At 43.1% G+C, this 27,310-nt stretch overlaps 1 protein-coding gene across 1 annotated transcript in view; it reads right to left on the reverse strand.

The window, feature by feature from the left end:
* Positions 1-24,069, reverse strand: part of LOC124155943 — a 190,364-nt gene extending 166,295 nt beyond the window's left edge. The window contains exon 1 of the mRNA XM_046530173.1: positions 24,007-24,069. Coding sequence (XP_046386129.1) covers positions 24,007-24,014 — 8 coding nt within the window. The 5' untranslated portion in view covers positions 24,015-24,069. The remainder of the gene's footprint in view (positions 1-24,006) is intronic.
* Between the last annotated feature and the right edge of the window lie 3,241 nt (positions 24,070-27,310).

Below are 27,310 nucleotides of genomic sequence, written 5' to 3' on the forward strand. Positions count from 1 at the left end.
GAGGCAGACTGCCGTGAATGGGCATGTCTAAGGCACCTGTCCCCAAATTTGAAGCACGGAATATTTCAGGAACATAAACACATCGATTCAGCGGACCAAGTTCCGTCGTCGGATGCATTCTGCAAGCCTTTGGGACGCTTCCACAGTCGCCGGGGTGATGCGCCAAGTGGTCCTTCCCGTTTCGAGACCACGGCTCTCAATCCTTCAGCTTTTTTCTCTCCCCCACTCAATGGCGGAGCTGTCCCAGCGGGCCAAGAAGTCCCCTCCCCCCAACTCCCATAGAGAGCCTCGAACGAGTTTGACACCATTTAAAAGAGATCACCATAGAGGTAAAAAGGTGGAGTGCGAGCTGAAAAGACTGCAGGGCACAGTGGCCCGAGAGTCAGCCTGGGGAATGGCGTGGAAAGAAAAGGAGAGAGAGAATGGATGTTTTATGGGGCAACGTGCGGTACCCTGCAGAGAGAGCCGACTGCGAAAGAGAGGAAGGGAGGTATATAGAGGAAAAACAGGATGAGGAGGAAAAGAGATGGAAGCAAGGAGAACGAGTTTGCGACGGGCTCTGGCTGGTTGGCTGGCTGGCTGGCGGGCGGGCTGGCAAAGCGTGGTGCCAAACAGTGGCGGCGATGTCCTGTTATCACCCGCCCAGGAGATAAGTGCCCTCTTCTTGCAATCGCGTTCCCTTTAAGTCCCGCGCCGATAAAAGGTGACGCGCTGGGGCCGAGACCGCCGAGGAAGTCCTAAGGCGGTGAAAATTCAAAATAGCGCGAGTCGCGGGATATGAGAAGAAGGGGAGGTCAGAGATACGGCCGGGGAGCTGTCGGGAGATAATGGGGAAAGGTGATGGAACAAGTGGGTGAGCAACGAGGAGAGATGGCTTCTAAGGTCGCCCTGTCCAACACGATCACCTCTCGCCCTACCTGGTAATCTGGTTACGGGTGTATCCTAACGTGATCATCGTCTTCAGTTATGGGTTCTGCCTTTTGGTCCTAGTTTATGCGCTTGAGGCTGGATTATGGACTTCTGAAACTGTTCACTTCCAGAATGAGCCTGTCAAATATTTCTGCTCCTTTGTTCTTTTTCAGCACTGATACCATAAATTGATAGCTGCGATAACTGTTTAAACGCTAGGAGCGTGAGCCGTTTACTGTCGCTTGAGTATTTGAGTGCTCCTAATGGTCTGAGTTGAACCACTGCACTATGACTTCCTCATTATTTTCAATAAACCACCTTCTAGTAATGATTTCTTGTTGGTAACCTTTGGATAACCACGTTTTCAAGTTTCAGTAACTGCATAAGTCCACATCACAGTTTTGCGAATATATGACTTGCGAAGGAGCCCAATATGTCCGTTTATGGTATATGTTAGGCCTATATCGTACATCTTGACACTGGATTTACTATGATATGACGGCCGCGAAATCTCAAGGATATGCTCGGGAGGCCATGCAGGATTTAGAACCTTGAGGCCCCAGAGCACGATAGACAAAAAGCCCCCCCCCCCCCCCCAAACGAACGTGTAGCCCCTCGATTCCACCAAACATCTCCCCACCCTACCACCCTGTGTTCCCAGATTACTTATAGCGAAAATTTTAAATCTTACACTGTAAAACTTAAATCTAACACGGTAATTTTTTTCCAATTTTTGTCTTTAGCCTGCGAAGCCCCTTTGAGGCCGCCTTCCTGGCCTAGTGCTAATTCCGACACTGCCGGGAGGAATGTCATGCTTACTCTTTACCCTTGGGAGTTAGAGCTAATATTATACCATAACCCCGAACTTCAGCACAGATACGTCTCTTGGGGCCTTGATGACATGCAAATTCACCTTTCCCGGTTATTTTCGTACATGCGACTTCATCACAGCCCATACGAGATAAAAAATTAAGACAGATTTGCTTAATATTTAGTTGTGGCCGCAGAGGCATTGAGTCAATTATTTAATTGCTGGCAGCTAAGAAATCGTTTGGACGATCATTTCCGAGCTAAAAATGTCTGTTGCGAGAAAATTTATTGTCGGAAGGGTTTCACGTATTTATTTCATGTATTTATGGAGAGAAGAGACTATCTTTCGCTTTTAAATTTCGTATATTTGGGGATAGGAGTTTCCCGCATAACAAATAACTCTGTGATTCCCTCAGCGGCCCCTCCTTCGCTCTTCCAATATCATGGCGCCCATCTCCAAATGACAGTCCTTGGTCCGTCTTTCTTTCTCTCTTGGTTCACCTCAAGCCGACGCCGAGCCCATATTGTCGGAGAGCAAACAGAGAATCTGTGGGGGAAAAACTTGGGGGAGGAGGGAGAGAGAGAGATAGAGTTGAAAAAAAGAGCCATCAAAACGTCCCAAGATTTGTAATCCTTGAAATTCCGTAGTAAGGAGAAGGCATCGAGTGGGAATCCGCCTTATCGAGAGGTGGGTGGTGGGAGGAGCTGGCAGATAAGGTGGCGCCTGTCCGAGCGAGAGACAAAGGGGGCAGGGGAGAGGAAGTGAAGCAGACGAAGGAGAACCGCCGCGTGGGGAGAGAGTGATCAGAGAAGCGGCTAGCCATGTGAAATGGGCACGTTCCTTGGTTTCAGCCGTCCAAGAGTCACTGCCTCAAGCAGGCGTCGCCGACTTCCTATCCGACAGTCGCTGGTCGCCGTCGGTTGTCGTTGGTTGTCGATTGTCGGAAGTTGAAAATTGTCGATGGTCGTCAACTTTTGATTTTCATTCATAGATGTTGGTTGCCGATTGCTTGTTAACCCTTTCTAACCCAGAGCTGCGTCTGGGAGAAATTAAATTTCAAGACTTTTCGTTTTTTAAATTTGTGGAAATTTTCTACTCAATCATAATTAGGTATTGTGGGAGCTACACATTTCTCATTAAACTTTGCAACAATAAAGAACGCGTAGTTTAAAATTTTCCTGAGTAGAGCTGAAAATTTATACATTTTTGATGCTACTTAAAAGCAACATTTGGGTTTATGGTCCATGATTTTCGATTGTCGTAGTTTCTCAATGGTCATGGATTGTCATCAACTGTTAGATTTCGATGATTGATTTACAACTTTGGATTTTTGGTGGCCGATCGATGAACCATTCATAGCCACAATCGAGTATTTCTACAATCCATATGCTTCAAACTTCTATCGCTATTGACGATCAAGGGACGATCACCAAAATGCGATTTTTCGTCGTTTTTCATCGACGTCTTAGTGCATCGATTAATTTAATTGGAAAGACTACATCCAATATAGTGAGGTGCCATGGTAACTTGGGGAAGTGAACATGAAACAAATTGTTCACACAATCTTATCGGTGGCAATCTGAATTGTGTAATGAGCGCGAGAAATCTGGGATCGCGTACTATCTAGCTCATGCTCCAATGTGGGCCACAGAAGGCCACAGGTCCCTTTAATAGTGTGGGTTTGGGTTTGTACGCTCAAATTCTAATCCTGTATAGCGTCTTCTAATTTAACTCCACTATAAATAGACAAGCACTGCGTACCGATGTACTATGTATTCGGAAAAGAGGAAGTTATGTTTTCTTAATAACATGGAAATTTTAGTCCTCGCGTTATCAGCCAGTATCTTTCAGATTTTAAGTATATGACCAGTATTGAATTGCAGACAATTACTGACGACGAAAAATTAGGTATCATGACAACCAGCGGAAAGTAATACGAAATTCTCTTCCTGGATTCATTTTTGGAATTGCCCAGAAACTTTTTCCAAGACATTAACCCACCGTTGTGGCAATGATTTACTGTAAATTTTTACTAATTACGTAATACTCTAGCTGCAAGTGTGAGTTTTTACTTCGACTTATTTACGGAACTGTTGTATTGTGTGAACTAATCACCGATATGCCAGTCCCCCATGTGTCCTCTGATCACACCTGTTTCCCAGAGTTAAATTTCTTTTATTGTCCACTCAATCCAACAGGTTTAATAATGCTATAATTACTATTTATCCCGGCATTTAACCGCACCATTTTTTCAGTACTTGATTTGAGCTCTTCTCGCATATTTCGTATTTGAAACATGTTTGTTAGCCATGGATATGAGTAATTCATTATCTAGGATGACAGCTGGCTTTTGTGTCGATAGAAGTGACGTTGCTGGCGGAATGAAAGGATGGAACATATCTATGCTTGGAATTTTCTCTTCCCAGATTTTTTAGCGCTGGCAGCACGTTGCCACTGAGTTCTAATTAGCGCTCTTGATAAACGATAATAGGTGGCGGTGAATGAACGGTTGGGATACACAAACGGAAATTATGGCGTGCCGTAGACTGAAGAAGGCAATATCCGTATTGCTTGAGTGAGTGCACTTTTCAAAGATGTCTTCATTCTTATGCAGAAGAGCCATTTTGCATTGAATGTCTTATTTTGGCCCGTGTATCCAAACAAAATACATCTCCTACGTAGCAGGTGTGCTTCGATATGGTATTAGTAGTTTTTCATGCATGCATCAAGCAAGGGCCCAGCCTAAGACAGAGATTCTTCATCAGGTTCCTGAGGACCATCTCGACATAAGCTGAATTCTTAAGGCGTAATTTGCAATCAGTTGTGTTAAAGTAAGGTTGGGATTGGGGATTAATTAGTTTTCAAATAAATTTCTGAAAATAGTCCCGAGTATATTGAATGCGACATCACCAGATTTTTTCGAGTAAACTCAAATTAATGGAAAGAATAAAACCTTTGACTCCATTACAATTTATCAATTTTGCAACAAAAATCTGCAGGATAACTAAACAATGGCATTTAATCAGTTTCTTTGTAGCCAATAAGTGCTCAACACATACTCTTTTTGTATTGTACAGGTAATAAAACTGCAGGGAAATGTAAGACGTTCATCATAAATACTAATATTAAATGGCGGCCTTTTAAATCCAATAATTATCGAGATTTGGGAGAAGTCCACTCGTAGAGACCAAACCATGGAGTATGAAAATAGTAAGTACCTTTAAACCTATAACTTTTATGATTGAAATATACTCTAGTCTTCGGCCATCTCATTTTTCACGAGTGTTTTTCATTTTTGGAGGGTGAAAAGAAAGATCGCACTTTTGCTAAAACAATGAATTCTTCCTGGAAAAAATTCAATCAATCTTGGCGAGAGGGCTAAGAAATTTCTCTCCGTCGCCTTCTGGTCCGCTCCGCCGTATATTTTATATAAATATCCCCGTCAGGAACCATCCAAATGAATTCTCCATCTATGGTCTGATCAGAACCCCGGGCCTATACGAACCGCCCATCCGCCAATCAGCGCATCTGCATACATTATACACGTCCATCCATCTGCATATATTAAAAAGCTACACCACGGGGTCATCCGTTATAAATTTAATTCTTTCGTCAACACTTTCTAATTAGTCTGCCCACGTGAGGCTCGATACGGGTATCAAATCCTTTCGCTTCGCAACGAATACAAAAAATGGGCTGAAATTATAGCGCGAGGTGTGAAAAACTATTAAACCTGATCCTCGCATTTTATAATGTGGATAAACTCGCCAGGAAAACAAATATTTAACATTAGAATGATTCTGTGCACATGTTGTACGCATGGTCTCCTTTAAATCTGGCATGCATGAATTAATTTCAACTAAATAACCTATGACTAGCTATACGGTACGGGGGTGTTAATAGGTGGAGTGAAAATAATGTCACCAAATCGATACATATTGCCCATAGTTTTCCGGATGACTTGGCCTTTTAAGCATATCTTTATCTGCATTAAGTTGAATAGAAAGATTATAGGTCTCGAGAATTTTTGTAGAGTTTGGAAATTTAATTGAAATACGAATAAACTTCACGAAGTGTGTCGCATGACAATAAGCAAACTATTTTGTATTCCTCAACTAGGAAATTAAGAAGAACTGAATCAGTAGGTTGAATTCTTTGATAGAATCTATGTCATGCATGGTGGAATCTGAAAGTTATTAGGCCACTAATTAAACTCACTCTGTCAGCTTTGTTCGGAATCTTTCATTTTAAAGCATGCGAAGAAAAAGAGTTATTTTTTTATTTTTCAGGAATTAGTATTCTTTGTACAAATTTTGTACTCAGCTGGTGCTCATTGAATAAGTAACATTAGACAATGATGATCTCCATCAATGTGACACAGGTAAAGTGTAAATATTCATTGCAAAGTTTTTTTCTAGAAATAAGGTATACTTGCAACTGTCTCTTCAAGGTACGATTTTTTAATGTTCGTAGTTTTGAACTTCGTACATATAATTCAACTTAATTTTCAATTATCTTATTTGTTTCTTTATCGTCAACCCACACAAAGCAATATTCCACTTCCATTCCATTCTTTGCATAAGCATTATATTTCGAACGAGGAGAAACTTTCACTGAGATAATAGTTATCACAGTTTTTATCCTCCTACTGGTGTTATCTCTCCTACATCTTGAGTAAAAGAGCAAAGCAAAACATGTTTCTCGATGAAAATCACTTGTTTTAACATCTTCGAATCACTGACAAACTTACCAGTTCTAGCTTCTCATCAACTAGGTTTTTATGAGTATGATTCTGTTATATAGCCGTACATTGTTCACTAACCGTCTTTAATGATACGTTATATCTATACGTAATACTCTGCGTCGTAATTGCTTTTACGAAATATTCGTAAAAACAATTACGACGCAGAAAACAAAAATAATTTCGATGCGTTACTATTGGTATATCTCAGACATATAAATTGTTTGGCATGACCTATATGGAAATAAAATCTTCTGCGGTCTTCTTCTATGATGCACGTTAGGTGTTGTTTTATTACGCCTTCATTCATTACAAAAACAATCTATTTTCAAAGGTACTGTTATCGATCCTTTCCACTTCAACACAAGCTATTCTGGGAAGGAGTTTCTCTTTAGAGTGATAAAATAAGAAGTTTGCACAAGATGCCGCAACAAATCCGCCCGAGAATGGATTAGGATTTATGGCATTGTTCGTACTACGTCGTTAACTGAATGTCCATGTGTCCTGTCTCATTTCCGTTTGTTCTCGCGTATTGACTTGAACCACCACAACGGGGATTAAATCACGGGAAAAAGACTGAGTAGGAATGAATTTGTCCGATTTTCCTCGTTGTTATTTCGCATGCAAGTGTGCCAATATACCAGGAACCACAAAACACTCTCAAAACAAAGAGCTTATCAGTTAAAATCATACATAGCTTATTAGTTTTCTAATTAATGAATTTTTCGTTATATTGTCTTTGCTAATGGTTCAGTTCATGTATTAGATTTGTTTTCATAATCTCGGCGTAATGGATGAATATCAAATGATTAATGAGTACTAATAATTCTTTTTGGAAGGTTTAATCTAATTTTTTAATACGCAGGTAGCCGTCAATAATGTATGCAACTTAAAAGACTTATTTCATTCCACAACATATATATATATATATTCCACAATATATAATTGTTATTCATGGATCTAAGGCCTCCTCTGGTAGCCTCTAATGGTAGCTCTAGCTTCAGTTTACAATTATTTTTCATTTGTATCTTTCCGTATTGTAACGCCTAGGCAAGTTCTTCCAGGTTTAATTATTGAAATTAACACCTCCGTCCATAAATTCATGCGACATCTTGAATTAAATGATGCATCAATTAAACATTCAAGGTAGGGATTTCCAATATACTGTGTATTTTGGATTATATACATAAGAAGTTCTTTAGGACATGCACTTGAGATGTCCCAAAGTCAGTACCGATATCGTAATGTCATTAATAGATAATTTTCTGGTGTTTATTTCATAGAAAGGTTTTTCCTCTTAATATGTGCATAGGTCATCATGGGAATCGATTTTTAGTCGGCATACTTAAAATATTGCTGTTGTTCCCATTAATTCAATGACTCTCTGTTCTGTCGCGATGAGGAAGAAATAATCTTTCTCGATCTTTCTTTTATCGCGGTGATTAAGTCTAATCTGTGGTGAGGTGTGACATAACGTCCTGCAAGAGGAAAAATCCGAGGCAACACACCGCAGAGGAACAGCATTCCACGATGAGCGGGGGTGGGGTGATGGAGATTCCTAGCGGCCAATAAAAGTCCGAACCGATGCTAAAGATACCTTCGGCATGCGAGACGATCTTTTGCGGTGAAAACCGGCGAATAAAAAATAATGCTCCAAAAATGTATCCCCATTCATATTAAATGTGTCAAGGAAACTTTTTTTTACACGCGTCCATCGCAATGTTTTGATCTTTTCTATTGTCAATCGCTACAGCTTTCAATTACACCTCTGCGCCAGGGCAGATCCAGGAGTTTTTCTGGGGGGGGGGGGGACACAAGGGTCTGACAGGCAAACGGTCCTATCATATTTGAGATTAAAAACAGCATAAAACAATTAATGTACGAAATATTCTCTTTATTTTAATATGGAAGTCATTAATATGAAATTAAATGATTGAGGCTTCGTGATACACAAAACAAAACAAACGTAATGATAACTGTTCTGAAAATCCAGTCTAGTTTTTTAAGCGTCTGGCGGAGGGGCACGTGCCCCCGTGACCCTCTGCCCTAAATCCTTCTATGCCTCTGGGCTCGGAGAAGTTTAAGCTATGGGAAGCATAAGCTTAGAAACAAAATTTATGTCATCGACCGTTGGAATATCGAGTGTCAATGTAGATTGGATTAATTAAAATCATTTTATTGAAAAATTGAGAAGCTGCAACATTTATAGAATGCTGAAATTATAAATACATAGATGAGGTACGGAGGAGACAAAATGTATGGATGGAGCGAATACGCAGCGGGGAGGGGATGTTGAAAATGGTGTTAGAGGGTAGAATGTTAGGGAAACGAGGGAGGGGAAGGAAAAGAATAGGATTTTTAGATAGACTGAAATGGAGTAGGCCTTACAGTGAATTGAAGAAGGTAGCGCTGGAAGGAAAGGGAGGCTCCCGGATAACTTCTTTAGTTCTCCATGGACACCTACCTTAATCGGTAGAATACTGTAATAATAATGAACTTTTTATAGATGCCTATCTGAGCTATTCATGGCTTCAACTGAACGGCCATCACTTTGATATTTTCTTAGCCACCTACATGCGAAATTAGCAAGTTACCCTGGGCCTTCCTTGCAACACAAGAAGGATGACACCATATCTGCGATTCATGTCAGAATTGGATTAGGATTGACTAAGGTACCCCTTGTCTGGGGCTTACAAAATAAAATCTCCGCCTCAATAACCACCCAGCATTCGTCATTGGAAGAGTTCGAATCAATTGAATAATCCCATCTCCGCAATTCCATCACTAATGGATTGAAATAGTTGGTATTCCCATCGTGTCGTGGAAACGGTCGTTAAATGAGCCGAACGTCATAGTTGAAATTTCCTCTCCACTCAGTCGTCATAAACGTCTACCTGTGTATGTATCACCAACTCAATTTGGTCCCTCACTCTATTACATGATTATATTTCCCTTCCCCATCATGAGAGCTCATTATGATTTATGCGTCGCGTAAAAAGATACTTCTTCCCTCCCTCACAAAGCCCTCACCGCCCGATTTATCACCCGGCTGGCACTCTTGAAGGGAGGTGCGCCACCACTGGGGTGATTGAAGAAGATGGGAAAGGGAATAGATTGCTGAAGGTGCTTGGTAATCTGAACATCCACCCCCTGAAGGGTAGCGCACAGATCCGAGTGGCGACGGCCAGCCTTGTCAGGAGGAGGGCGTGGGGTTTCCGATACTCCGTGGGCGATCGTATCACTGCAGCTCCTAAGAAACGAATCCCGTATTTGACGCGCTGAGCAAGGCCGTAGAGAGTGTTGGGGTTATCACTGGATTCCGACACCCCCGAGATGAAGGGAAGATCACGGTCAGGTACGTATCCAGAAATTAGCTCGGGTTGTCTGCTCTTATATTTTGTGGCCAATCCCCTCGCATTGGAAAAGTTTAAAAACGACATATTTCATAAAATTATCAATACATTTTGTTTACACTGCTGAAAGTTAAATTCATCGTTGGTTATTGGCTAAGATGATGAAATATTATTGTTAAAGTATTCTATCGATTTAAGTAGGTCTTCATGAAGTGCTTAAAAAGTATTCAGTATTCTTTCAGCCTCCCATTCCTTCAAGTCCTTCCCTCTTCAATTCGCAACTAAATCTAAAAATGTGAATTAAGTGTCAAGGGATGGTTGCCCTGGGGCTAGTGGTCTCATCAGCAGATGTACTGCGGGTAATCGCCGCGAGATAAAACATTTCGAGTGGGGAAAGGGAGAGGGGATGAAGCTCCCAAGCCAACCCCATGGGTACGTGCCTGTCATTCGTGTATTCCCAGTGAACCCAAGTGAACTCCTCGAAATGCGTTTCCCCATCCCTCCCGAAAACTTTATCTGGTTACATCCATGGCGCGGAACTCGAACTGCGTAATCGAATTTCGATGCAATTAAGCGGATACAGGTATTGTATCACTACCGATCGACCAGTATATTTTTTGACGCGTTACTCATTTAACACTTTAACTGTCATCTTGAAATTTTCAAGGTACACGGAGTGGATATTTACCTAAATTTCCTGATTTCTCAAATGCAAAAATTTATCTTTGTATTTACTCGGGCTTGACATTAGTACATTTTTTCTTACAGGAATGTTTTTGCAAAATTCCACCGTGTATTGTCTGAAAATTACAAGATGATAACATAATTTTTGAATGAGTTATGCGTCTCAAAAGAAGACAAAATACGTTCGGTCGAAATGGAGTAATGGGTCGTATTAACTTTTGAGAGGTTTCAAGGCATGTGACGTCAATATACAAGTGTTCGCTGATGCTTGAATATACTATATAATATTCTTGACTAAGGCGAAACCGAGATTTTTTTCTGGGGGGCCATAAGGGTCTGACAGGCAAACAGTCTTCTCATATTTGGAATTGAGAGCAACATACAACAATTACTGTACGAAATATGCTTTTTATTTTGGCATAAAATTTATTATAATGAAATTACTTTTAAGGTGAATGTATAATAACGACATTTTTCTTTTATATTTCCTTAAGGCAACTTATCTTTTTTTATTATCAACTCGCGACCAAAAGCGGATAAATCAGTACGGATTATTTTCATCTTTGTATGACATACTTTCTGTAGTCTAATGATTTTCTGACTTTCGCGTCATACCATCTCGGTTCGCTACCTTCTTTTTTTTATTTTACTATAAATATAACTTTTGATACCTGAACTAACGTGCGAAAGAAAAGATTTTCTAGTACACTCTACATTTAACTCTATTACTGATTACTCAAAACAAAACGCACGGGATCGTACTAAAATTTTGTCTATTTTTCACGCGTCAGAGGGGGTCCCACCCCATAAAACCACCAATGATTCTTAATGTACCTTCGTAAGTTGGCCAGGAGCGAACTTCTTTGGTTTCTCTCGGGCTGTCCTACTCCAATCGTATAGGGTTCTTTGATTTGATGTCTGCAGTCGGGAATTCTTCGAAGTGGTCAAGAAATGGTGTATTCGATGGGTGAAATAGATGATGGGGAAGGCTGCATTGTGGGAGGATGGGAAGGGTAAAAGTTGCCTCAGAAGACGTCAGCGGCCGCCACTCATCTGACCGCACTGCCGTGACTCTATGGAAATAAAATGACTGCGGCGGTATCATATTCCCTCAATGTGTCTCTCAATATTCCTATTCGATAACTTAACGAGCATAAATCTGCGATCGCCTTCGACGAGACGTTTACGAAGTTGATGGATTTGGGCTGGATCCTTCGGTGGTAACTCTCCTGACCACTCGTCTGCTTTCTTTCATCGCCAGCTTCACTCTCTCCTTCCTTCATCATCAATTTCCTCTTTCATGGCTAATTTGTAATAATGCATGCCCATTCCCATCCAGAATTTAAAGTGATTCCCCGATATGGGTAAGTCTTGATATATTCCATGCTCTAATTTGGTAGTATCGGAGAATCCCCTTAATATGATAGAACCATTCCATGTCTCACATGGAATTCATAAACCTATCTTCATACTATTTTTACAATTTTACTTTATATTAATATCAATTATTGCGTTCTGTATATATTAAAACGTTTGATAACTGAATGTAATCTTATTATTTTCATGTCAAATGTTTATACCTAACAGTCTACCTCAGTAATTGACACTATTTATCCTTAAGCTTTAGGGCTTTCCCACAAATATTTGTCCAAGGGCGCCCCAGTTATGACATCGACGATAGCTAGATTCGATCCACATCTCAGAGCGGAATTCCAATTGGAAAACAGCATTTTCTAGATGATTAAAGGGGGCTTCTAACCTTCACGTCACCCCCGCATTCACGCACACAAGTCTTACACAGGAAAGAGAGGGCCCCGTCACCTCAACGCAGACCGCAAATGGAGGCCCTCGATGGCCGAGAGTAGGGAGTCTCTCTCCCGCCGCTCCTAGAGGAGAGAAATGCGAAAAGGTAACCGGAGGAGAGTAGGCGCGGTGGGCGCCGTCGTCGAGATGTGTTTACGTGTCCCGTTTCCTTCTCTCCCGGTAACCGAGAGGCGAGCCGCCGCACGGAAGAGACTTTCGGTGGACGACGGTGTGCGCTCCGCCGCTCTTGCGCCTAAAAACCGCAAAAAAAAATCGCGCAGCGCGTTTCGCACGCAAGCACGGACGAGGAGGAAGAAGGAGGTGAGGGGGAGGGGAGGAATGAGAGTGGAGCGGAAAGGTGTGGAGGGGAGAAATGTGTGAAGGAGGAAACTGGGGGATGGGGAGAGGATTAAGACTGAATCGCACGATCACTTTTCTGCCCCTTTTGAGGGATAGGTCTAGCGATATTCCGTTTAATTGAAACCATGAACAGCTCATCTAGACATCTATAAAAAGGTACTCTTCTGGTTTTGAATGGTTAAAATGGAGCATTTTATGTCGTACATCTGACCGTCTCCCTTTTCAAATTTGACTTCACTTTTCAGTTCACAGTTCTCGGACATCCTGATTTGATGAAAAAGAGAGATGGAACTTTTTCCACAAATTTATTGATTAGTGTACGACGCGTTAGGTAATTTTCAAGTACAATAGTACTTGAAAATAAAAATTTGTACTTAAAATTGTTAGGTCATTTTCGAGTACAATTGTTACAATTGTATTTGAAAATGGCCTATAACTGTTCCTGAAAAAGACCTACAATTGTGCTTGAAAATGATCTAGCGGTCGAAACGCGTCGTACATTAACCAATAAATTTGTGGACAAAGTGTCTTTTCTCTTTTTAATTAAATTAGGATGTCATTCCATTACACCTAGCCTGCCTCAGTCACTCGAACTCGGGCATCCCTCCCTGCTTAGTACTTGCTCCATCTAGACCCTGTATCCTCCTTGTCGTTCGTATTTATTTTTATATTCTTATAAGTATGCAGATTTTTAAACTGCAGAAGAAACACATCGCACTTTGTTGTTAAGTTTCCTCTCTATCCACTTCAACATCTCCATTCTTCCCCACTCCCACCTCTCGAACACCTCTAGTCTTTCTCGACTTATTTCGTAAGTGTCCGCTTTCGCATGGTAAAGCGCTACATTGTATTTCAGACCCTTGGCTAGCCCTTCTTGAAGATCTTACGTAACGAACCGACTTCAAAAAAATGGTCGTTTAATGCATTCAAATTCAGGAATGGCTCCAATATTTGGGCTATCCGTCCCGTTTTTCATCTTCGTGCCTCTCCCTCTTCTTGTTTCTGAAAATGTCTCAATTTGGCTGTTGCAGACTTCGAAAAACTGATATCGTGCTGGGAAGCATGAAGAGCTGTACTTTTCACCAAAGAAATGAAAAATTACTATTCATCGCTGCGGCGTTATTTTCATGGGTAAAACATTAAAACTTGTTAAGTATTTAACTTATATACAGTGAAAATTGCTATCAATAAGTGCTTCGTTTCTCTTAACCAAGGCTTGAAAATATCAATGAACCAGTCATAGCGCAAATATCGCCAAGAAAAAATGTCAATAATGCATTCAGCTTTCCATAGAATAAGAGTTGAAAACTGTGGCATATTTCCATATATTTTCTTTAACACATTACGCGTTTTTATTTAAAAATCCATTGAATATTAACCGTCGGACCAAGTCTATGCCATCTATGTAAGCGAACAGTTGCCAGAGGGGAGTCGAGTGGGTGGTAATGGGGGGAATTTTTCATAAACGTGAAAAGGAAAGTGCCCAAAGGTAAATTAGTGACAGAGAGGCCTCTCACTGGGGTCATCCCTGACTATTGTCGTATCAAACAATCATTTATATTAGATTAGATCGTAACAGAGTTTAAGGTGGCTAGTGAAGAGTATGGACGCGTTTCCATACTCTTCCTAATCTCTTCCTTCCTCTCCCTCGTATACCCAAAATTCTACCCTCTAACACTGTTTTCAACATCCCCTCCCCGCGAAGTACTCGCTCCATCCGTGCCTTCTGTCTCCTCCGTGTCTCATTTAGAAGACCACCCTCTTCACCCACCATGTCTAGCAATTTGCCGACCCTCCTACTTTCCGTCTACTTCGTCCGCTTTAATCTTCTCCAGGCCCCCAATTCGAAACTCCAGTCTTCTGTCGTCCGCCTTCCAAAGTTTCCATGTTTCCGCACCGTATAGCGCGTTACTGCATACTATATCAGACTGTTCACTAGGTTTTGCTTGAAACATTATGTGTGTTAAGAAATATTTGTGGAAAAGTCCACCGGGTATTCTATCATGGATATCTTCCACTACTATAGCAGAGAAAGCGTTTGTGTGATATAGGATTTGCCACGAGGAGGAAATATGGGGAGAGCAAGAGGTTGGCTCCATCCGGTTGAGGGGAAGGGTTGGCGACTGTGGTGGTTTCAAGTGGCACATGATGAGGAAGACTCCGGAAGAAGAATTGAACGCTCCGTGAGGGAGGAAGCGTGGAGTGGATGACGAGCTCGGAGTTCGGGAAGAAGCGTTGAGGTCTTCCTCGTCGCTCGGCGTATTTCAAAATGAGAGGGTGGATATTTTTCGCCGTAAAGGAGAGGGAGCCTTCTCACTCGTCTTCCACTGTATCCCCGAAAAGGATAAAAATGTGAAAAGAGCGAGTTAAGTAGTCCAGTAAAATTTAAAGCCTCGGGAATCCGTAGAGAATTGATGGACGGGAATCTCGAAATATAAAGAATATCGCGGAACAGCACTTTTAGACGGTATGAAAGGGAGTTGGCCTTATCGTAAATTGAAGAGGGAATTCCAAATAAGAGGTCGCGGGTTCGATTCCCGCCTGGCTAGAATGCCCATATCCCTGTCATGAATGTTCCTGTACTTTTGATTTTTAAGTTGAAAACTCCGACGAAAAAGGCCAATTGTGTTATTTTCGGTGGTACAGTAATAAATAAATAAATAAAAATGTTAGGGGATGAATTGGGATGGAAAGATTTTTTTCGAGGAACATTAATGTGGTCTCCTCTCCTTGAGGGTCGGATAAAAAATTGCGAGGGCTGTAGCGGCGTGCGAGGGATCCGTAGAATCGTGTTCGCGGGGATAAAAATCGGACAAAAAATAAATGAATATGATATTTCCTTCGGTTTGGCTAAGGAGGAAAAGAAACGAATACGTTCGGGACGGAGGCTGTGGGTGATGGGGATTTTCAGCTCACCAGCAGAGAGGTGGCTGCCTGGAAAGGAGGAGGTTTAGGTAAGGTGATATGCCCACGCGAAAAAGTGTCAGGCGCCACCCGGCGGAAATTCTTGGAAGCCTCCGTGTCCATGACTACCTTACGCGTTCGTCATGATGACCCTGGATTATAGACAGGACGGCGAACTTGTTGCGGCTGACCCCGGATCTTGCGGACAGTTTTAATCCCACCGAACCTCTATGGTGAGAGTTCTACACAGGACCTATAGACAGGGAAGGATACTGGGGATAGGGAAAATCTCTCCCATCCCCACACCCAAAATTCATGCGAGATATTTTTTCTGCGGCTTATAAATTGACACTTTGAAATTGGGTGTTAGTTATCGATGACGCGCCGATGTTACTCTAAGGGCGGGATGTCCCTGAATTAGGCAGTAGATTAAAAAATAATTCAAATACCCCATATTTTTCACCCACTGGGCCTGAAACTCATTGCTTTTGTACCAATGATGCTATTGCATAAGTCCTCCAGCCCTTAAATGCTCTCCACTTGCAAATCTAACTATTGTGGTGCCTCGAAATACGTCTTTCATTCTTATTTTTGGGAAAACGATGGATTTGGATGGATGGATTGATAAATTATCAGGCCCAGCAGGAGCTAATAGGGCATTTATTGACTGAATGCCACCCCCTATGCTGCCCATATGTCGAGCTAAAAATATACTTCGGGCGCGTCTCTAGATCCAGTACACCAACTAGAAGTTTAAATCGTTTCTTGTTATACCCTCTGGTACACATTCTCAGATTATTTGACAATAATGTTGAAAAATATATGCTGACTTATCAAAAGAGTTCAATAACAAATTCATTCGATTTATTTCGCATCAACCCTGTCTAACCCAGAGCTGTTTCTTGGAGAAATCAAATTTCAAGACTTCTCATATTAAAAATGTGAACATTTTCTGATCATTCATACTCATTGTGGCAGCTACATATTTCGCCATTAAACTTAACAGCACAAAAGAGCACACAGTTTAAATCTTTCCTGAATAGAGCTGAAAATGTATACATGTTTGATGTTACTTAGAAGCAACATTGGGTTATAATACGATAACTGTAAATAAGTATCAAACAATTTTACCCACACAAATAAACGTAAGAATAGTAAGAATCACTCATCCAGCGAAATACGATTTTTCTATTAACTACAACCAGAATTCTAGTTGGAGATAACTATTCTTCTAATGATCATCATTAGCTACCAGAGATCACTACATTTCATCATGGGCTAGTTTCGTTAATCGTTGGAGAAACACGAAGGCACTTGAATAATTGCCACTGTGATTCAGTTATTCGGGAACGCAACTGGGTCTTTTGATCAGCTGATATTGCTATCCATTTCTGAGAAGACCGGAGATAGAATACTCGGAATCCACCCCCCCTGTTCAATCTTATAGCTTATCAATCGCCCAGATGTGAAGACCTACACATAATCAATTTTCGCCTGAAGTGCTCTTTATCCGCCTTAAGATTTCGTCTTGTGTTGGTCGTTGCTTCTATAAAAATTTGACCTACGTAGCATCCCAAATTAACTATATTACCTTCCCAACAGAATTGAATTAGCCCCTATGAGGATGTGCATTTATTGATGATTGAAAAAGTCTCAACTCTGCCTCGTACTCGATTGCTCGTAATTTTCACAATTTAAAGAAACCAATTGGAGCATAGGCGAGGCTTTAATTCCACTACAATGGCTCGGTGCAATGTAAAACCCATAAATACGAATATAAATGGTGTTCCTCATTCAGAATATAAATGCTGGTCATTTACGATAGTATTCGATCGTATAAAACCGATATTATTTCACGAGAAAAAGTCGAAATAGATTTTAGTTGGCAGGAAAGTGTACATAAAATATTCATTGTCACAGTGCTTACCAATATGATCATTTTTTTAAAGAGCTTTAATCACAATAACGCATCGCGTAATGCTCGGCGCATGGCGTCGATGAGTACCTTGGCGCCTTGTGATGGAAAGCTCAATGCACGTTCGTCTTTCGCGACATTTGTCGGAGACTCAGGGCTAGGCAGGACGTCGACCGCGAGGCCGAGACGAGGTGTATAGCTAACTGTCCCAGATTTGTATGAAGATGCTGGTGAATGCATATCACGGCGAAGGGAATGAATGGCGAAATGGATGATGGGGGACGCGAAAAGGGATTAGCTCCTTATGAGACGCGGAGGTATTTTTAAGGCTGGAGATATGAGAGGGAGACAGAGAATGGTGCAGGAGGAGGGGATCAGTGTTAGTGAGAGATACAGATGAGAAAATAGAGAGAGAAAGGAAGGAGATAATTTGATATGCGTGCGCGAGAGAGAGAAAAGTGACAATTGGCACGTCTGGCAATGTGCTCCGCTGTGATAGATACTGGCCATTCCCCGTGCACTCGCTGGGTCGGACCCATTATGAATACATCTATTGAAATTTCTCTATGCCTTATGCTCGATAACGTTGAAGTTAAGCCTACTCTGACCGGTTAAATGGGCAAGACGAGTTCAAGGTGGTTAAGCTTTTTAACATGTTAAATTATCATATAAATCTACGTACTACCCCGCAAGCCGTCTAAAAAGTCGTGTGGCAGGGGGTGTTAGTATACCAGCTGTTTAAACAAATTCTCAAACGAAATTACGATTAGCATTTATTGAAGTCCATTAAGGTTCGGGAAAAAAACGAATTTCCATATCAAACGAATTTCTATCTCTCTTAATTTATCGCTTATGTAGGATCTGGAATTACAGTGGTGCACTACGTCTATTATGTAGTGATCTGCTGAGTTCATTCCTTTGAACTTCCACTTGTATCACTTTGTGCCGGCAAGTATTAATACTTTCATAAGAGCTATATAAAAAGTAACTGGAAAGTGATAGTTAATGCAGCGGCGTAGCCACAGAGCGTAGCTGTAGAGGGTCATGCGTATTCTATCACCAGAGTTCATATGGGTTTTCAATTAAGTTCTTATGTAATTTATTAATTAATAATTTGGTAAAATCAGTGCTTACGCATCATTATCAAGAGACAGCTCTTGATAATGATGCGTAAGCATTGAAACCGGTCGAAGAAGAATAAAAAAGTGTGGAAAAATACTACTGCTGTTTCAATTATCACTCCACGGACTTCCACAAAGTCAACTCGTCAACAATCAGTTTAAAATCAGTGCTTTTACGAGCGATCAATACAACAGCTGTTATATGATTTCTATTGTCTATTTCGTTTCTTTTGACCATACATTGCAATTTCAATAAATTATCTTCATCTGCAGAGCTGGGATTGCTTGAAGAAAGCTTTCAACACCCCTAGATGTCTTTTTCTGACCGCGCTCCTCGGAATTTTTCACTTCGTATTGTGTTCATCAGCTATTTTTTAATCATTGAAAATTAATCACTCCTTTACGTTATTTTGTAGTTATATAAATCGATCATGAAGCACTACAGTATGGCTTTTCCATCCTACTTGCTAACATGAAATCAAAGGTGACGCTAAGCCGAGAAATCAGAAGCTAAAAATAATGTCATTGCTACCCGTGAAAACATTGAGATCTAACGAAAAGAAAATGGAAAAGGTGCTCGATCGCGTCGATTTTATGCCTTCGCGACCGTAGAATAGTTTTGCAAGTGGCCCTAAGAAGCGTGACGTCACAGGAATGAGAGCGGGACTTGTATCCTGGGAGGCTCACGCGAAGGTGAAGTGTTGTCGGCCAACGTGGTGCTAGCCTGAGTGACAAAGGAACGGTCTCCATCAGGGGGAGTGAAGGAGGTGAGGGTGTCTGGGTGCAAGAGGTCGGGACGGAGGGGTAGCGAAGCACGGTGCGTTGAAGGCAAGGAGGACGGAGCAAGGGGGAGAAGGGGGTGCGAGATACATGCGAAGGAAGCAGAAGAATCTCGGATGTGGGGTAGGGATATGTCGTCTCGGTCAAACTGCCTATCCAGAAATGTAAGCTTTGAACAGGTATAAAAATCGATGCTGCTGAACTCTGTTCTCACGAAATTTGTCCCTATTATTTCGGATATTCACTGCCCATTATTAGCCCGGAAAATATATTTTATTGAAACATTATGGCTAAAGCTTCTTTTCATATCACTTCTTATATAGGATCATTTAATTTCTTCTTTTTGTGTTGAACTCTATTCATATTATCGCTGTTTGGTGAATCTATTAAGTTGTCAATACTTTAATTGAGGTGATGAAAGATATCAGATTTGTGCCGGAAAATGATAGTGATTTTAAAACCTAATGCTCCCTTGTAATAGGAGTACGATTTATTGACTCCATAATAGTCAGATGTGACTAACTTCTCTGATTGTGATAAAAAACTTTTTATTTTAATTTGAACCTGACAGTTGTTTTCTGAATACGATCAGGCTTTGTAAACTTACGGTTATAAAATTATCCTAACTGGCCGCAATTTCTCCATTTCGTATAACTTTCGTCACTACAGTGTCTTGAATAAAGTACTGATATTCCCGTGTTCCTTGGATGGAATAATTCCTCTGACGTTGCAATCCCTGCTTAGAGTTGATGGAGCCGTCGGAGGTCGTGTCGCGGCAGATCGCGGATTAATCCCGCTAACACCTTCCGAATGCCATCCTTCCCGACCACATGCACACTGAATGGAAGGTGGAGTAACACATTTTAAAACCCGTCCGCCATTTGTACGACACACACTGGGTGAGAAGAGGGGGAAAGGGGTTGACACCAGCGTATAAAAGTTTCCGGCCGGCGGAGCATCGCGTGCGAACAAATTGAGTGCCGCAGAATCCTGTCACTTGACAAATTGGCAAGTCGTGAGTAAAAATATTTTCAGAGGTCCGATCCCTCTTGTCGTAACTACCGTTAGTATTTATTCCTCTATTAATCGTTCCCCTGTAAGGATCCAACATGCGGGATTGGTGGTTGGCGAAACGGTTTTGAGCGAAAACAAACAAACACGTGATTATTATGCTCGTAAAAAATTATTAAGCATCCTTTTTCCGGCGAAATAACGGTGTAAATCATTTATAGTCGTACCTCCCGATGTCCTAACAAGTATCTTTCTTTGCATTAGAATGTTTTCCACTCGCCATGGCATTCATCTTTTCATCGCTTCTGAGATCATAGACGCCAAATGTCGCCATGGGCCGAATATCATTGCTCTTAACAATTTATGGCGTTTCTTGGGTATAAAATACCCATGTCTGTCATTTTAGCATTGTCGCCCCAGACTTCGGATCTCCTAACATCTCGGAACTTCAGTGGCTGCCATTGTCCTCTGACAAGTTCCACGTAAAACTACCTTGAATTGATAACATATCCTATTGGCACGAATCTAAGACGGACGCGAGGCGAATTCAACCCTCTTTATATATAAAACTTTACTGCTAAGACAAAATTTCAATTATGTCTATTGAAAAAATAAATTTTAATGAGTAATTAATTACAACATGTAATAAATAAGGTAATACTTTATATACATTTTTTGGCATCGTTGAAATGTTTGAATTTAAGTATTTTAGCACTTTTTCAGCATTCCTCACTGATACTTACAAATCATAACAATACGGTGTTAGAGCCAGGACTTTTTATAAATTTTGTAAAAATATCGTCTTAGATTCATGTATATACAAATTAAACATCTTAAATAGATCATGAGTAAATCGTTTGCAAACTGCTTCATGTGATTATTTTTAATTTTCAAATTTCAAAACAAATCGTGTGGAATGAGCGGGCGTGGAGCACTCCCGGATCGTTAAACAATAGGCACACTGGATTTCCTGGTAATCGCTGAGCACAATGTCTCTTTTATCGCGAAATTGCATAATGTGTTAGGAAAGCACGTCTGTCGCCCAACTTCGTCTCTATCGTTGTTACGAGCGAAAAAAAGCGAGAACCGAGTGATAGCGTCCGCGTGGTGCTGGAGGATAGCGGCGCGTGGCGTAGCAGTCGCAAGACTGAGCAACGGCGACGGAGCAGGCGGTTCCCCACTGGCGGGCGCAACGGAAGGCCGGTGAAGCGGCGGATCTGATGGCGAGTGGACGCTTGGACAATCAACGGCACCCCAGAGGGGAATAACACAGATATATGACCAATTAGTGGGAAATCGCAGTACAAGGAATTAACGTGAGATTCCTCGTCATCCGGGCAGAGGAAGCTTCCTCTCGAATATTCAGAAATGACAGCTGTGTAGAATCTGTGAGTGGTTATTTGAAAGTGTAAACTTCATACTGTAAAAAATGTTCACCTGTGTTTCATGAGCATTTAGGCAGCTTGAAGCAAGTGAAAAAAATTATCTTCACGTCCCTCGTTCATGTTTGAAATGGAAAATATGACTACCTTGTACAAGCTATTTCGGTGACTACCACAAACTATTTAAAATTTTATGATTAAAAATAAAATACAATATAAAATAATAATAGTAATAATTTATGTACAATATTACGTCGTTGGTACTAATTTTTCAATGATAAATAGGTAAGTTGCTGCGATGGCCACTCTTAAAATCTACAGGCGGAAAAAGCGATCCATCCCTTCGCTCTCTGCTTGAGTGTTCTTCACCCACATATTCCAACCCAGAAGTTTCAGAAAACTGCTTGCTCACTGGTGCACAAAGCTGCGCATTTCTCTGGGCGTTTGTTTTCAAGTGCGCGCGTTAACCATGTGCTTACACTTTTCCCGCCACCATATCTCGGCTCGCAAACAACCCGAGACTCCCAGCGACTTGAAGCGAGGAAAAAAAAGGCCATAAAGCGCCAAGCACGATCGGCAATTAATAGTGAAATGGAAAGGAATTCCGCCTGTTCAACGGGAAAACCATATTCCTCTTGAAATATTCTTGAGCGCGTCTTTTATTCCAGCCCATCCGCATTACGTAGAGGGGTATTAAATGGAGATGGGAATGATAAAAAAGGGAAAGGTTGGATGGTGGGCACACAAAACGTGACTATATTGAAGTTGGCAAACTTCTTTCGAGATAGCGTTCGCTTACGGGGGAATTTCACGCTCTTGGCACTTCAGCGATCGCTTCCCTCAGACAAGGGAGATATTTCGGCGAATATGGATTCAGATTTTTCGCACGTACGTAAAAATCGGGCGCCGACTCCCGAAGGAGGAGAATCTTTCCGTACCTCAAGGGTGTCATCACCTATTCCGTAGCGCTTATTAAAATTCATAAGATATATGCCAGCTAAAGATCTATACAAGCTCAGTCTAAGGAAATCTACATAACCAAGAGATTATAGCATGCGTTTTGTCGATAGATGCATTCAAAAATAAAAGTTATCAACAAGAAGCAAGCGGAATCAATGAGCAGTAAATTTTAGTCAAGATTGCTGCACCAACACGGCACTATTGTCGGAAGAGCAGGATCAAAGCGCAAGCTGAGGCACAAAAACATGTAAGGACTGATTCGTAACTGAAGCGCATCCATAGACAGCGGATGATGTTTGCACGTTTATGCTATTCAAACGGCCGTGCACTCGCATAAAACAAACACAGCGGGGTTATAAACACCACCGTTCTGCCAGAAAAAGTCAAAGAAAGCCTTAGTAAAGGAAAGATACCTAGCAGGAGACTTCCGCTCCGGGGTCCTGGAAACCTCCTTCAGAAACCTCAAGGGCCCTGGAGAAGGTGGAGTAACTACCGTGTCAGCAGACACGACCATACCGACGTCCCCCGCCCTTCGTCAGCAAGACGGCCCTCCCTCTCTCTCTCGCAGGCAAAAATTGGCAGGGTCCGCCTCCGAAATTACAATCCGCGGTTCATCTGATTAGATAGTTAGGCCACCGACGGGTCCGCCCCGTCGAGGGTCCTAAGGCAGCCGCCCTGGGGAGGTTGCATCGGGCCGCCGCCGAAGCCGGAGTGGCGGACGGTCCGGCCGGTGGGCGGAGAGTGGGACAAAACTCAAGGCTCGGAACACACACAGCTGCACTCGCACACACAACTCATCTCACGTGCAGTCCGACGAGGAGCGGTCCGACCGCACCCGCCGCACGGGTGCCGCGGTAAGTGTCGTCGGGCGGTGCCTGTGCCCGTGCGAAAAGGGGCGGATTTCTCGATTTTCTTTCGTTTTTATTTCTTTCCCGCGGCAGTTTAGTTATGTGGGGCAGGGGGTGAAAAAAATCGTCATTACATGTAGATCTATGAGGAACGTGGTGGCTTAGTAGAAGAGCGAGTGTCTACTCAGATCCCGGGTGAGAATCCCGGATTAAGCCTTCGGGGGAAACATCACAAGAAATCCTCGCCGAGCGAGATGGCCCTGATAATGGATGTAGGCCATCCTAGCCTTAAATCTGTGGTATTCACTTTAGGCCGTGGCTTAGTTTGGGGAGAGCTCTACCCTCTCCTATCCGACCGAATATTTCGGGTTGAAGCGATGTTTCGGGATGTTGATAGATATGAATGAATGCAAGTGGTACTCACGTTCGCATCCAGCGGACGGTGGCGAGCCGCCGCGTCAGGCCCTGGCAGCCTGCGGCGGCGGCATAGGCCCCTCCCGCCCCCCGCCTTCTCCTCCGCCCCCGCCTCCCTCCGCGCCCCCCTCCGATGGCGGCCGCGAGGACACCCCGGCCCGCGCCGACCACGGCTCCCGGCACCCGCTCTCACATGCCGCGCCCAGGGCCGCCGCGAGCTCGCACCTTGCCGCCGCCGCACCCGGCCGAGCGAAGGGGGACACTCATCCGAGACGGCGCCTGCTATCGCTTTGGGTGCCGCGCGGGGGACGGCGACGGCGGCGCCGCGGGTCCAACGGGAGGAGGCGAGCGGACACTCGGCCTCCGGAGGACGCGCGCGCGGCGATGCTAATTGCCGCGGACGGAAGGGGGGTCGCCTGCCGTGGAACTTGGGCGGTAGGGACCGGCGGTCGCAGTTCGCCGAACGATGGGGAGATGAACGTTTAACTCGCTGGGGGATGGATCATCCACTCACTGGGGGATCAAACAGGGTCTTCCGATCCCGTTGGTGTACTGGACTTGGAGCCTGAGTCTTCCGCGAGAACTGTTTTGCCGATTTTACGTAGAATTTCCACTTGAGTCTTCCACTCACTGGGGGATGAAAATAAGGTCTTCTGGTGCCGCTTGTGTCCGGATCCTCAAGGGTTCTTGGGCTTGGTGCCCTAGTCTACAAGAAGAAGTTTTTTGCGGATTCGATGGAATACTCTCCACTTGAGTCGTCCACTCACAGTAGGGTCTTCTGGTGCCGCCGGCTTTCGGGTGCTCTAAGGCTCTTAAGTGCCCGAGTCTCCCGGAAGAAATTATTCCGCGGATCCCTCGCGGAATTCGACAGGAGTCCTCTCCGCGGGCGAAAAACGCGCTAAATGTTAATCTCGCAGCTTCCTTCCTCTCGCACTGTCTCCTTGCGTTCCACCTCCACCTCTGTGTCTCCCGCCGAGGAGGGAGGGTGGGGCGGCGGCGGGTCGGTCCGTGGTATATTTTTTTTTCGTGTGTGCCCGTAATCCGTCGCGGGGGCGGGGTGCTGCGTCCAACGGGGTTGTTTTGCTCCGGTGGGTGGGGTGAGGGGGGAGCAAGGCCCTCTCTCTCTCTCGCGCGCGGTCTCTTCGGCAGTGACGACACTGGGGAAAAAAGCCACACCAGGAGGTCCACACCGTCCCTAACGGAGGCCCGAGAAACACTGACGCCCAATGAATGCTTGCGCACCTTGGCTGCTTTGCTCTGACTCTCTTCGTCCCCTCCTCCTCCTCCTCTCTGCCCCCTCCCCCCACCACACCATGCCCCCTTTCCCACCCAAAGTTCCCTTCTCTCTCTCTCTCTCTCACTTCTCTCTTCTCTCCCCACTGCCACAACTACACCCCATCCCCCTCCCTCCCCTTTCCGCCCCACTCCTCGCTCCTTCACTCTGTTCCCCTTCCCCTCTCCGCGCCGACGTCTCCCTCCTCGGCCGCCTCACTCGGCCTGTCGCCACCGGCTGTTTGAGACCGATAAACGCCGCTCTCTTACTCTCTCTCTCTCTCTCTCTCTCTCTCTCTCTCTCTTTCTCTCTCGCGCACACACGCACATTATATACTATTCCCCCCTCTCTCTCTTTTCATCTTTCATCATCTGAGGGTCAGGTACGGCATACAACCCTGAGTACAGTAATCTCATCCCAAAGGCTCGTGCTTGAATCCCAGTTGGCACATCTGTACCGTGTCCTTCTCCTTCGATCTCATCTCCCGAGAATCAGGCAAGGTATGAATCCCTTAGTACTGTCATTCCATCCTACTAGTGGTGCTTCGAATCCCAGGTACGATATCTCCAACTACTCCGTCTTCTATTCCTATCTCATGTAATGGGGAAAAGCATTGGGGTGCATTTACAGAATGCACCCCAGTGTTTTGTTGTCACATACTGTGGCTTTTGAGGAAAGCATTGAAGTTCGAATCCATCTTACAATTTCTCTTGCTCTTCTTTCTTCCCATTTTAACTGATCCCTTTGGGAACAGGTATCAGTTCCAGTATTTTTTGTAACGTAATCCCATCCTGCCGGCTTAATCGCAATCGCAATTTCTCATGCTATTCCTTCATCTCCTAATCTCATCCACCTCTCATCTTGTTACGGAAAACAGACATTGTTTATATGCCCCGACTGTCGTCTCATCCTATGCGCCGAGGTTCCTATATCCTTGTTGCTATTTCTCACGATTCTATGGCATCTTTTGCTATCTCATCTTCAGAGAATTGGATACGGCTTTGAATCAAAGAATAAGGTACGTACCCCTGGTTAGTGCTCTCCATTTTCGCTGTCTTCAAATATTAGTCATTTGTTTGTTTGATCGTATTTCCGTTTTATTTCTCTCTTCAACACTCACCTTTTGGGAATAAGGTACACAGAGCATTCTAGATTACTTTCATTCCGTTATACCGCACATGATTCAAATTCCTGTCGCATTATATTTTCTCCTTTTCATGCTGTTCATCTTCCTCCTCTCATATGTCGGAGGTCTCATATGTCGGAGGTTTCATGCACTAATGGGAGGAGCTTTACCATTCAGTAGGCCGATGTTCGAATCCGGTTATCTTTTGCTGCTCCCTATAGCTAACTCACATACTAAACTATTCCCTTTTCTTCCCGCTCTTCATATTTTAGGGATCGAATATATGTACAGTAGTATAATCATTGTATCTTTATGGGCGAGATTCTAAACCGAATAGTTATGTAAGCGGTTATTCGAGCTGGCGACTTTCGGTTGGGCAGTCAAGAACTTGACCCCGTCTACACCGAAACGGGCGTGATGGTTTGTTTCTATGCTACGGTATTTTGAGGTTCGTTCGGGTTATGAATTTATTTTCACAAAATTAATGGGTTCCACCTCGTGAATTCCTATTGTGCAATACCTGTGCCTCTAGAGGACCCGAATGATTTGATTCCACATTCAGTTGAGATTCCTGGGTGTAGTGGTTTTTCGAAATATATTTCGTCTTTTCGACCACACCAAAGCAATGACTGGTAGAGGCAGATTAACTTGGAAGAAAGCAAGAGAAAACAGCAATGGATTTCCACTTGGTGGATCTAAAATTCATAACCTGGCCTTTGAGGTTTTCTTGGTAACTCTAACCCCTTCGTGGCTGCTGTTTGTGATACTTCAACGTATACTTGATGCCGAAATGATGTCATCTTCAAGACACAAATCCTAAGATTCCTGCTCATGGTCCGAAATGTAGCCACAAATGAGATACAAATCTCGACCTGTGGAATGAAATATCAGTACTCATGGGTAATAATGTGAACC

Source organism: Ischnura elegans, chromosome 3 (assembly GCF_921293095.1).
Source record: "Ischnura elegans chromosome 3, ioIscEleg1.1, whole genome shotgun sequence".
NCBI lineage: Eukaryota > Metazoa > Arthropoda > Insecta > Odonata > Coenagrionidae > Ischnura > Ischnura elegans.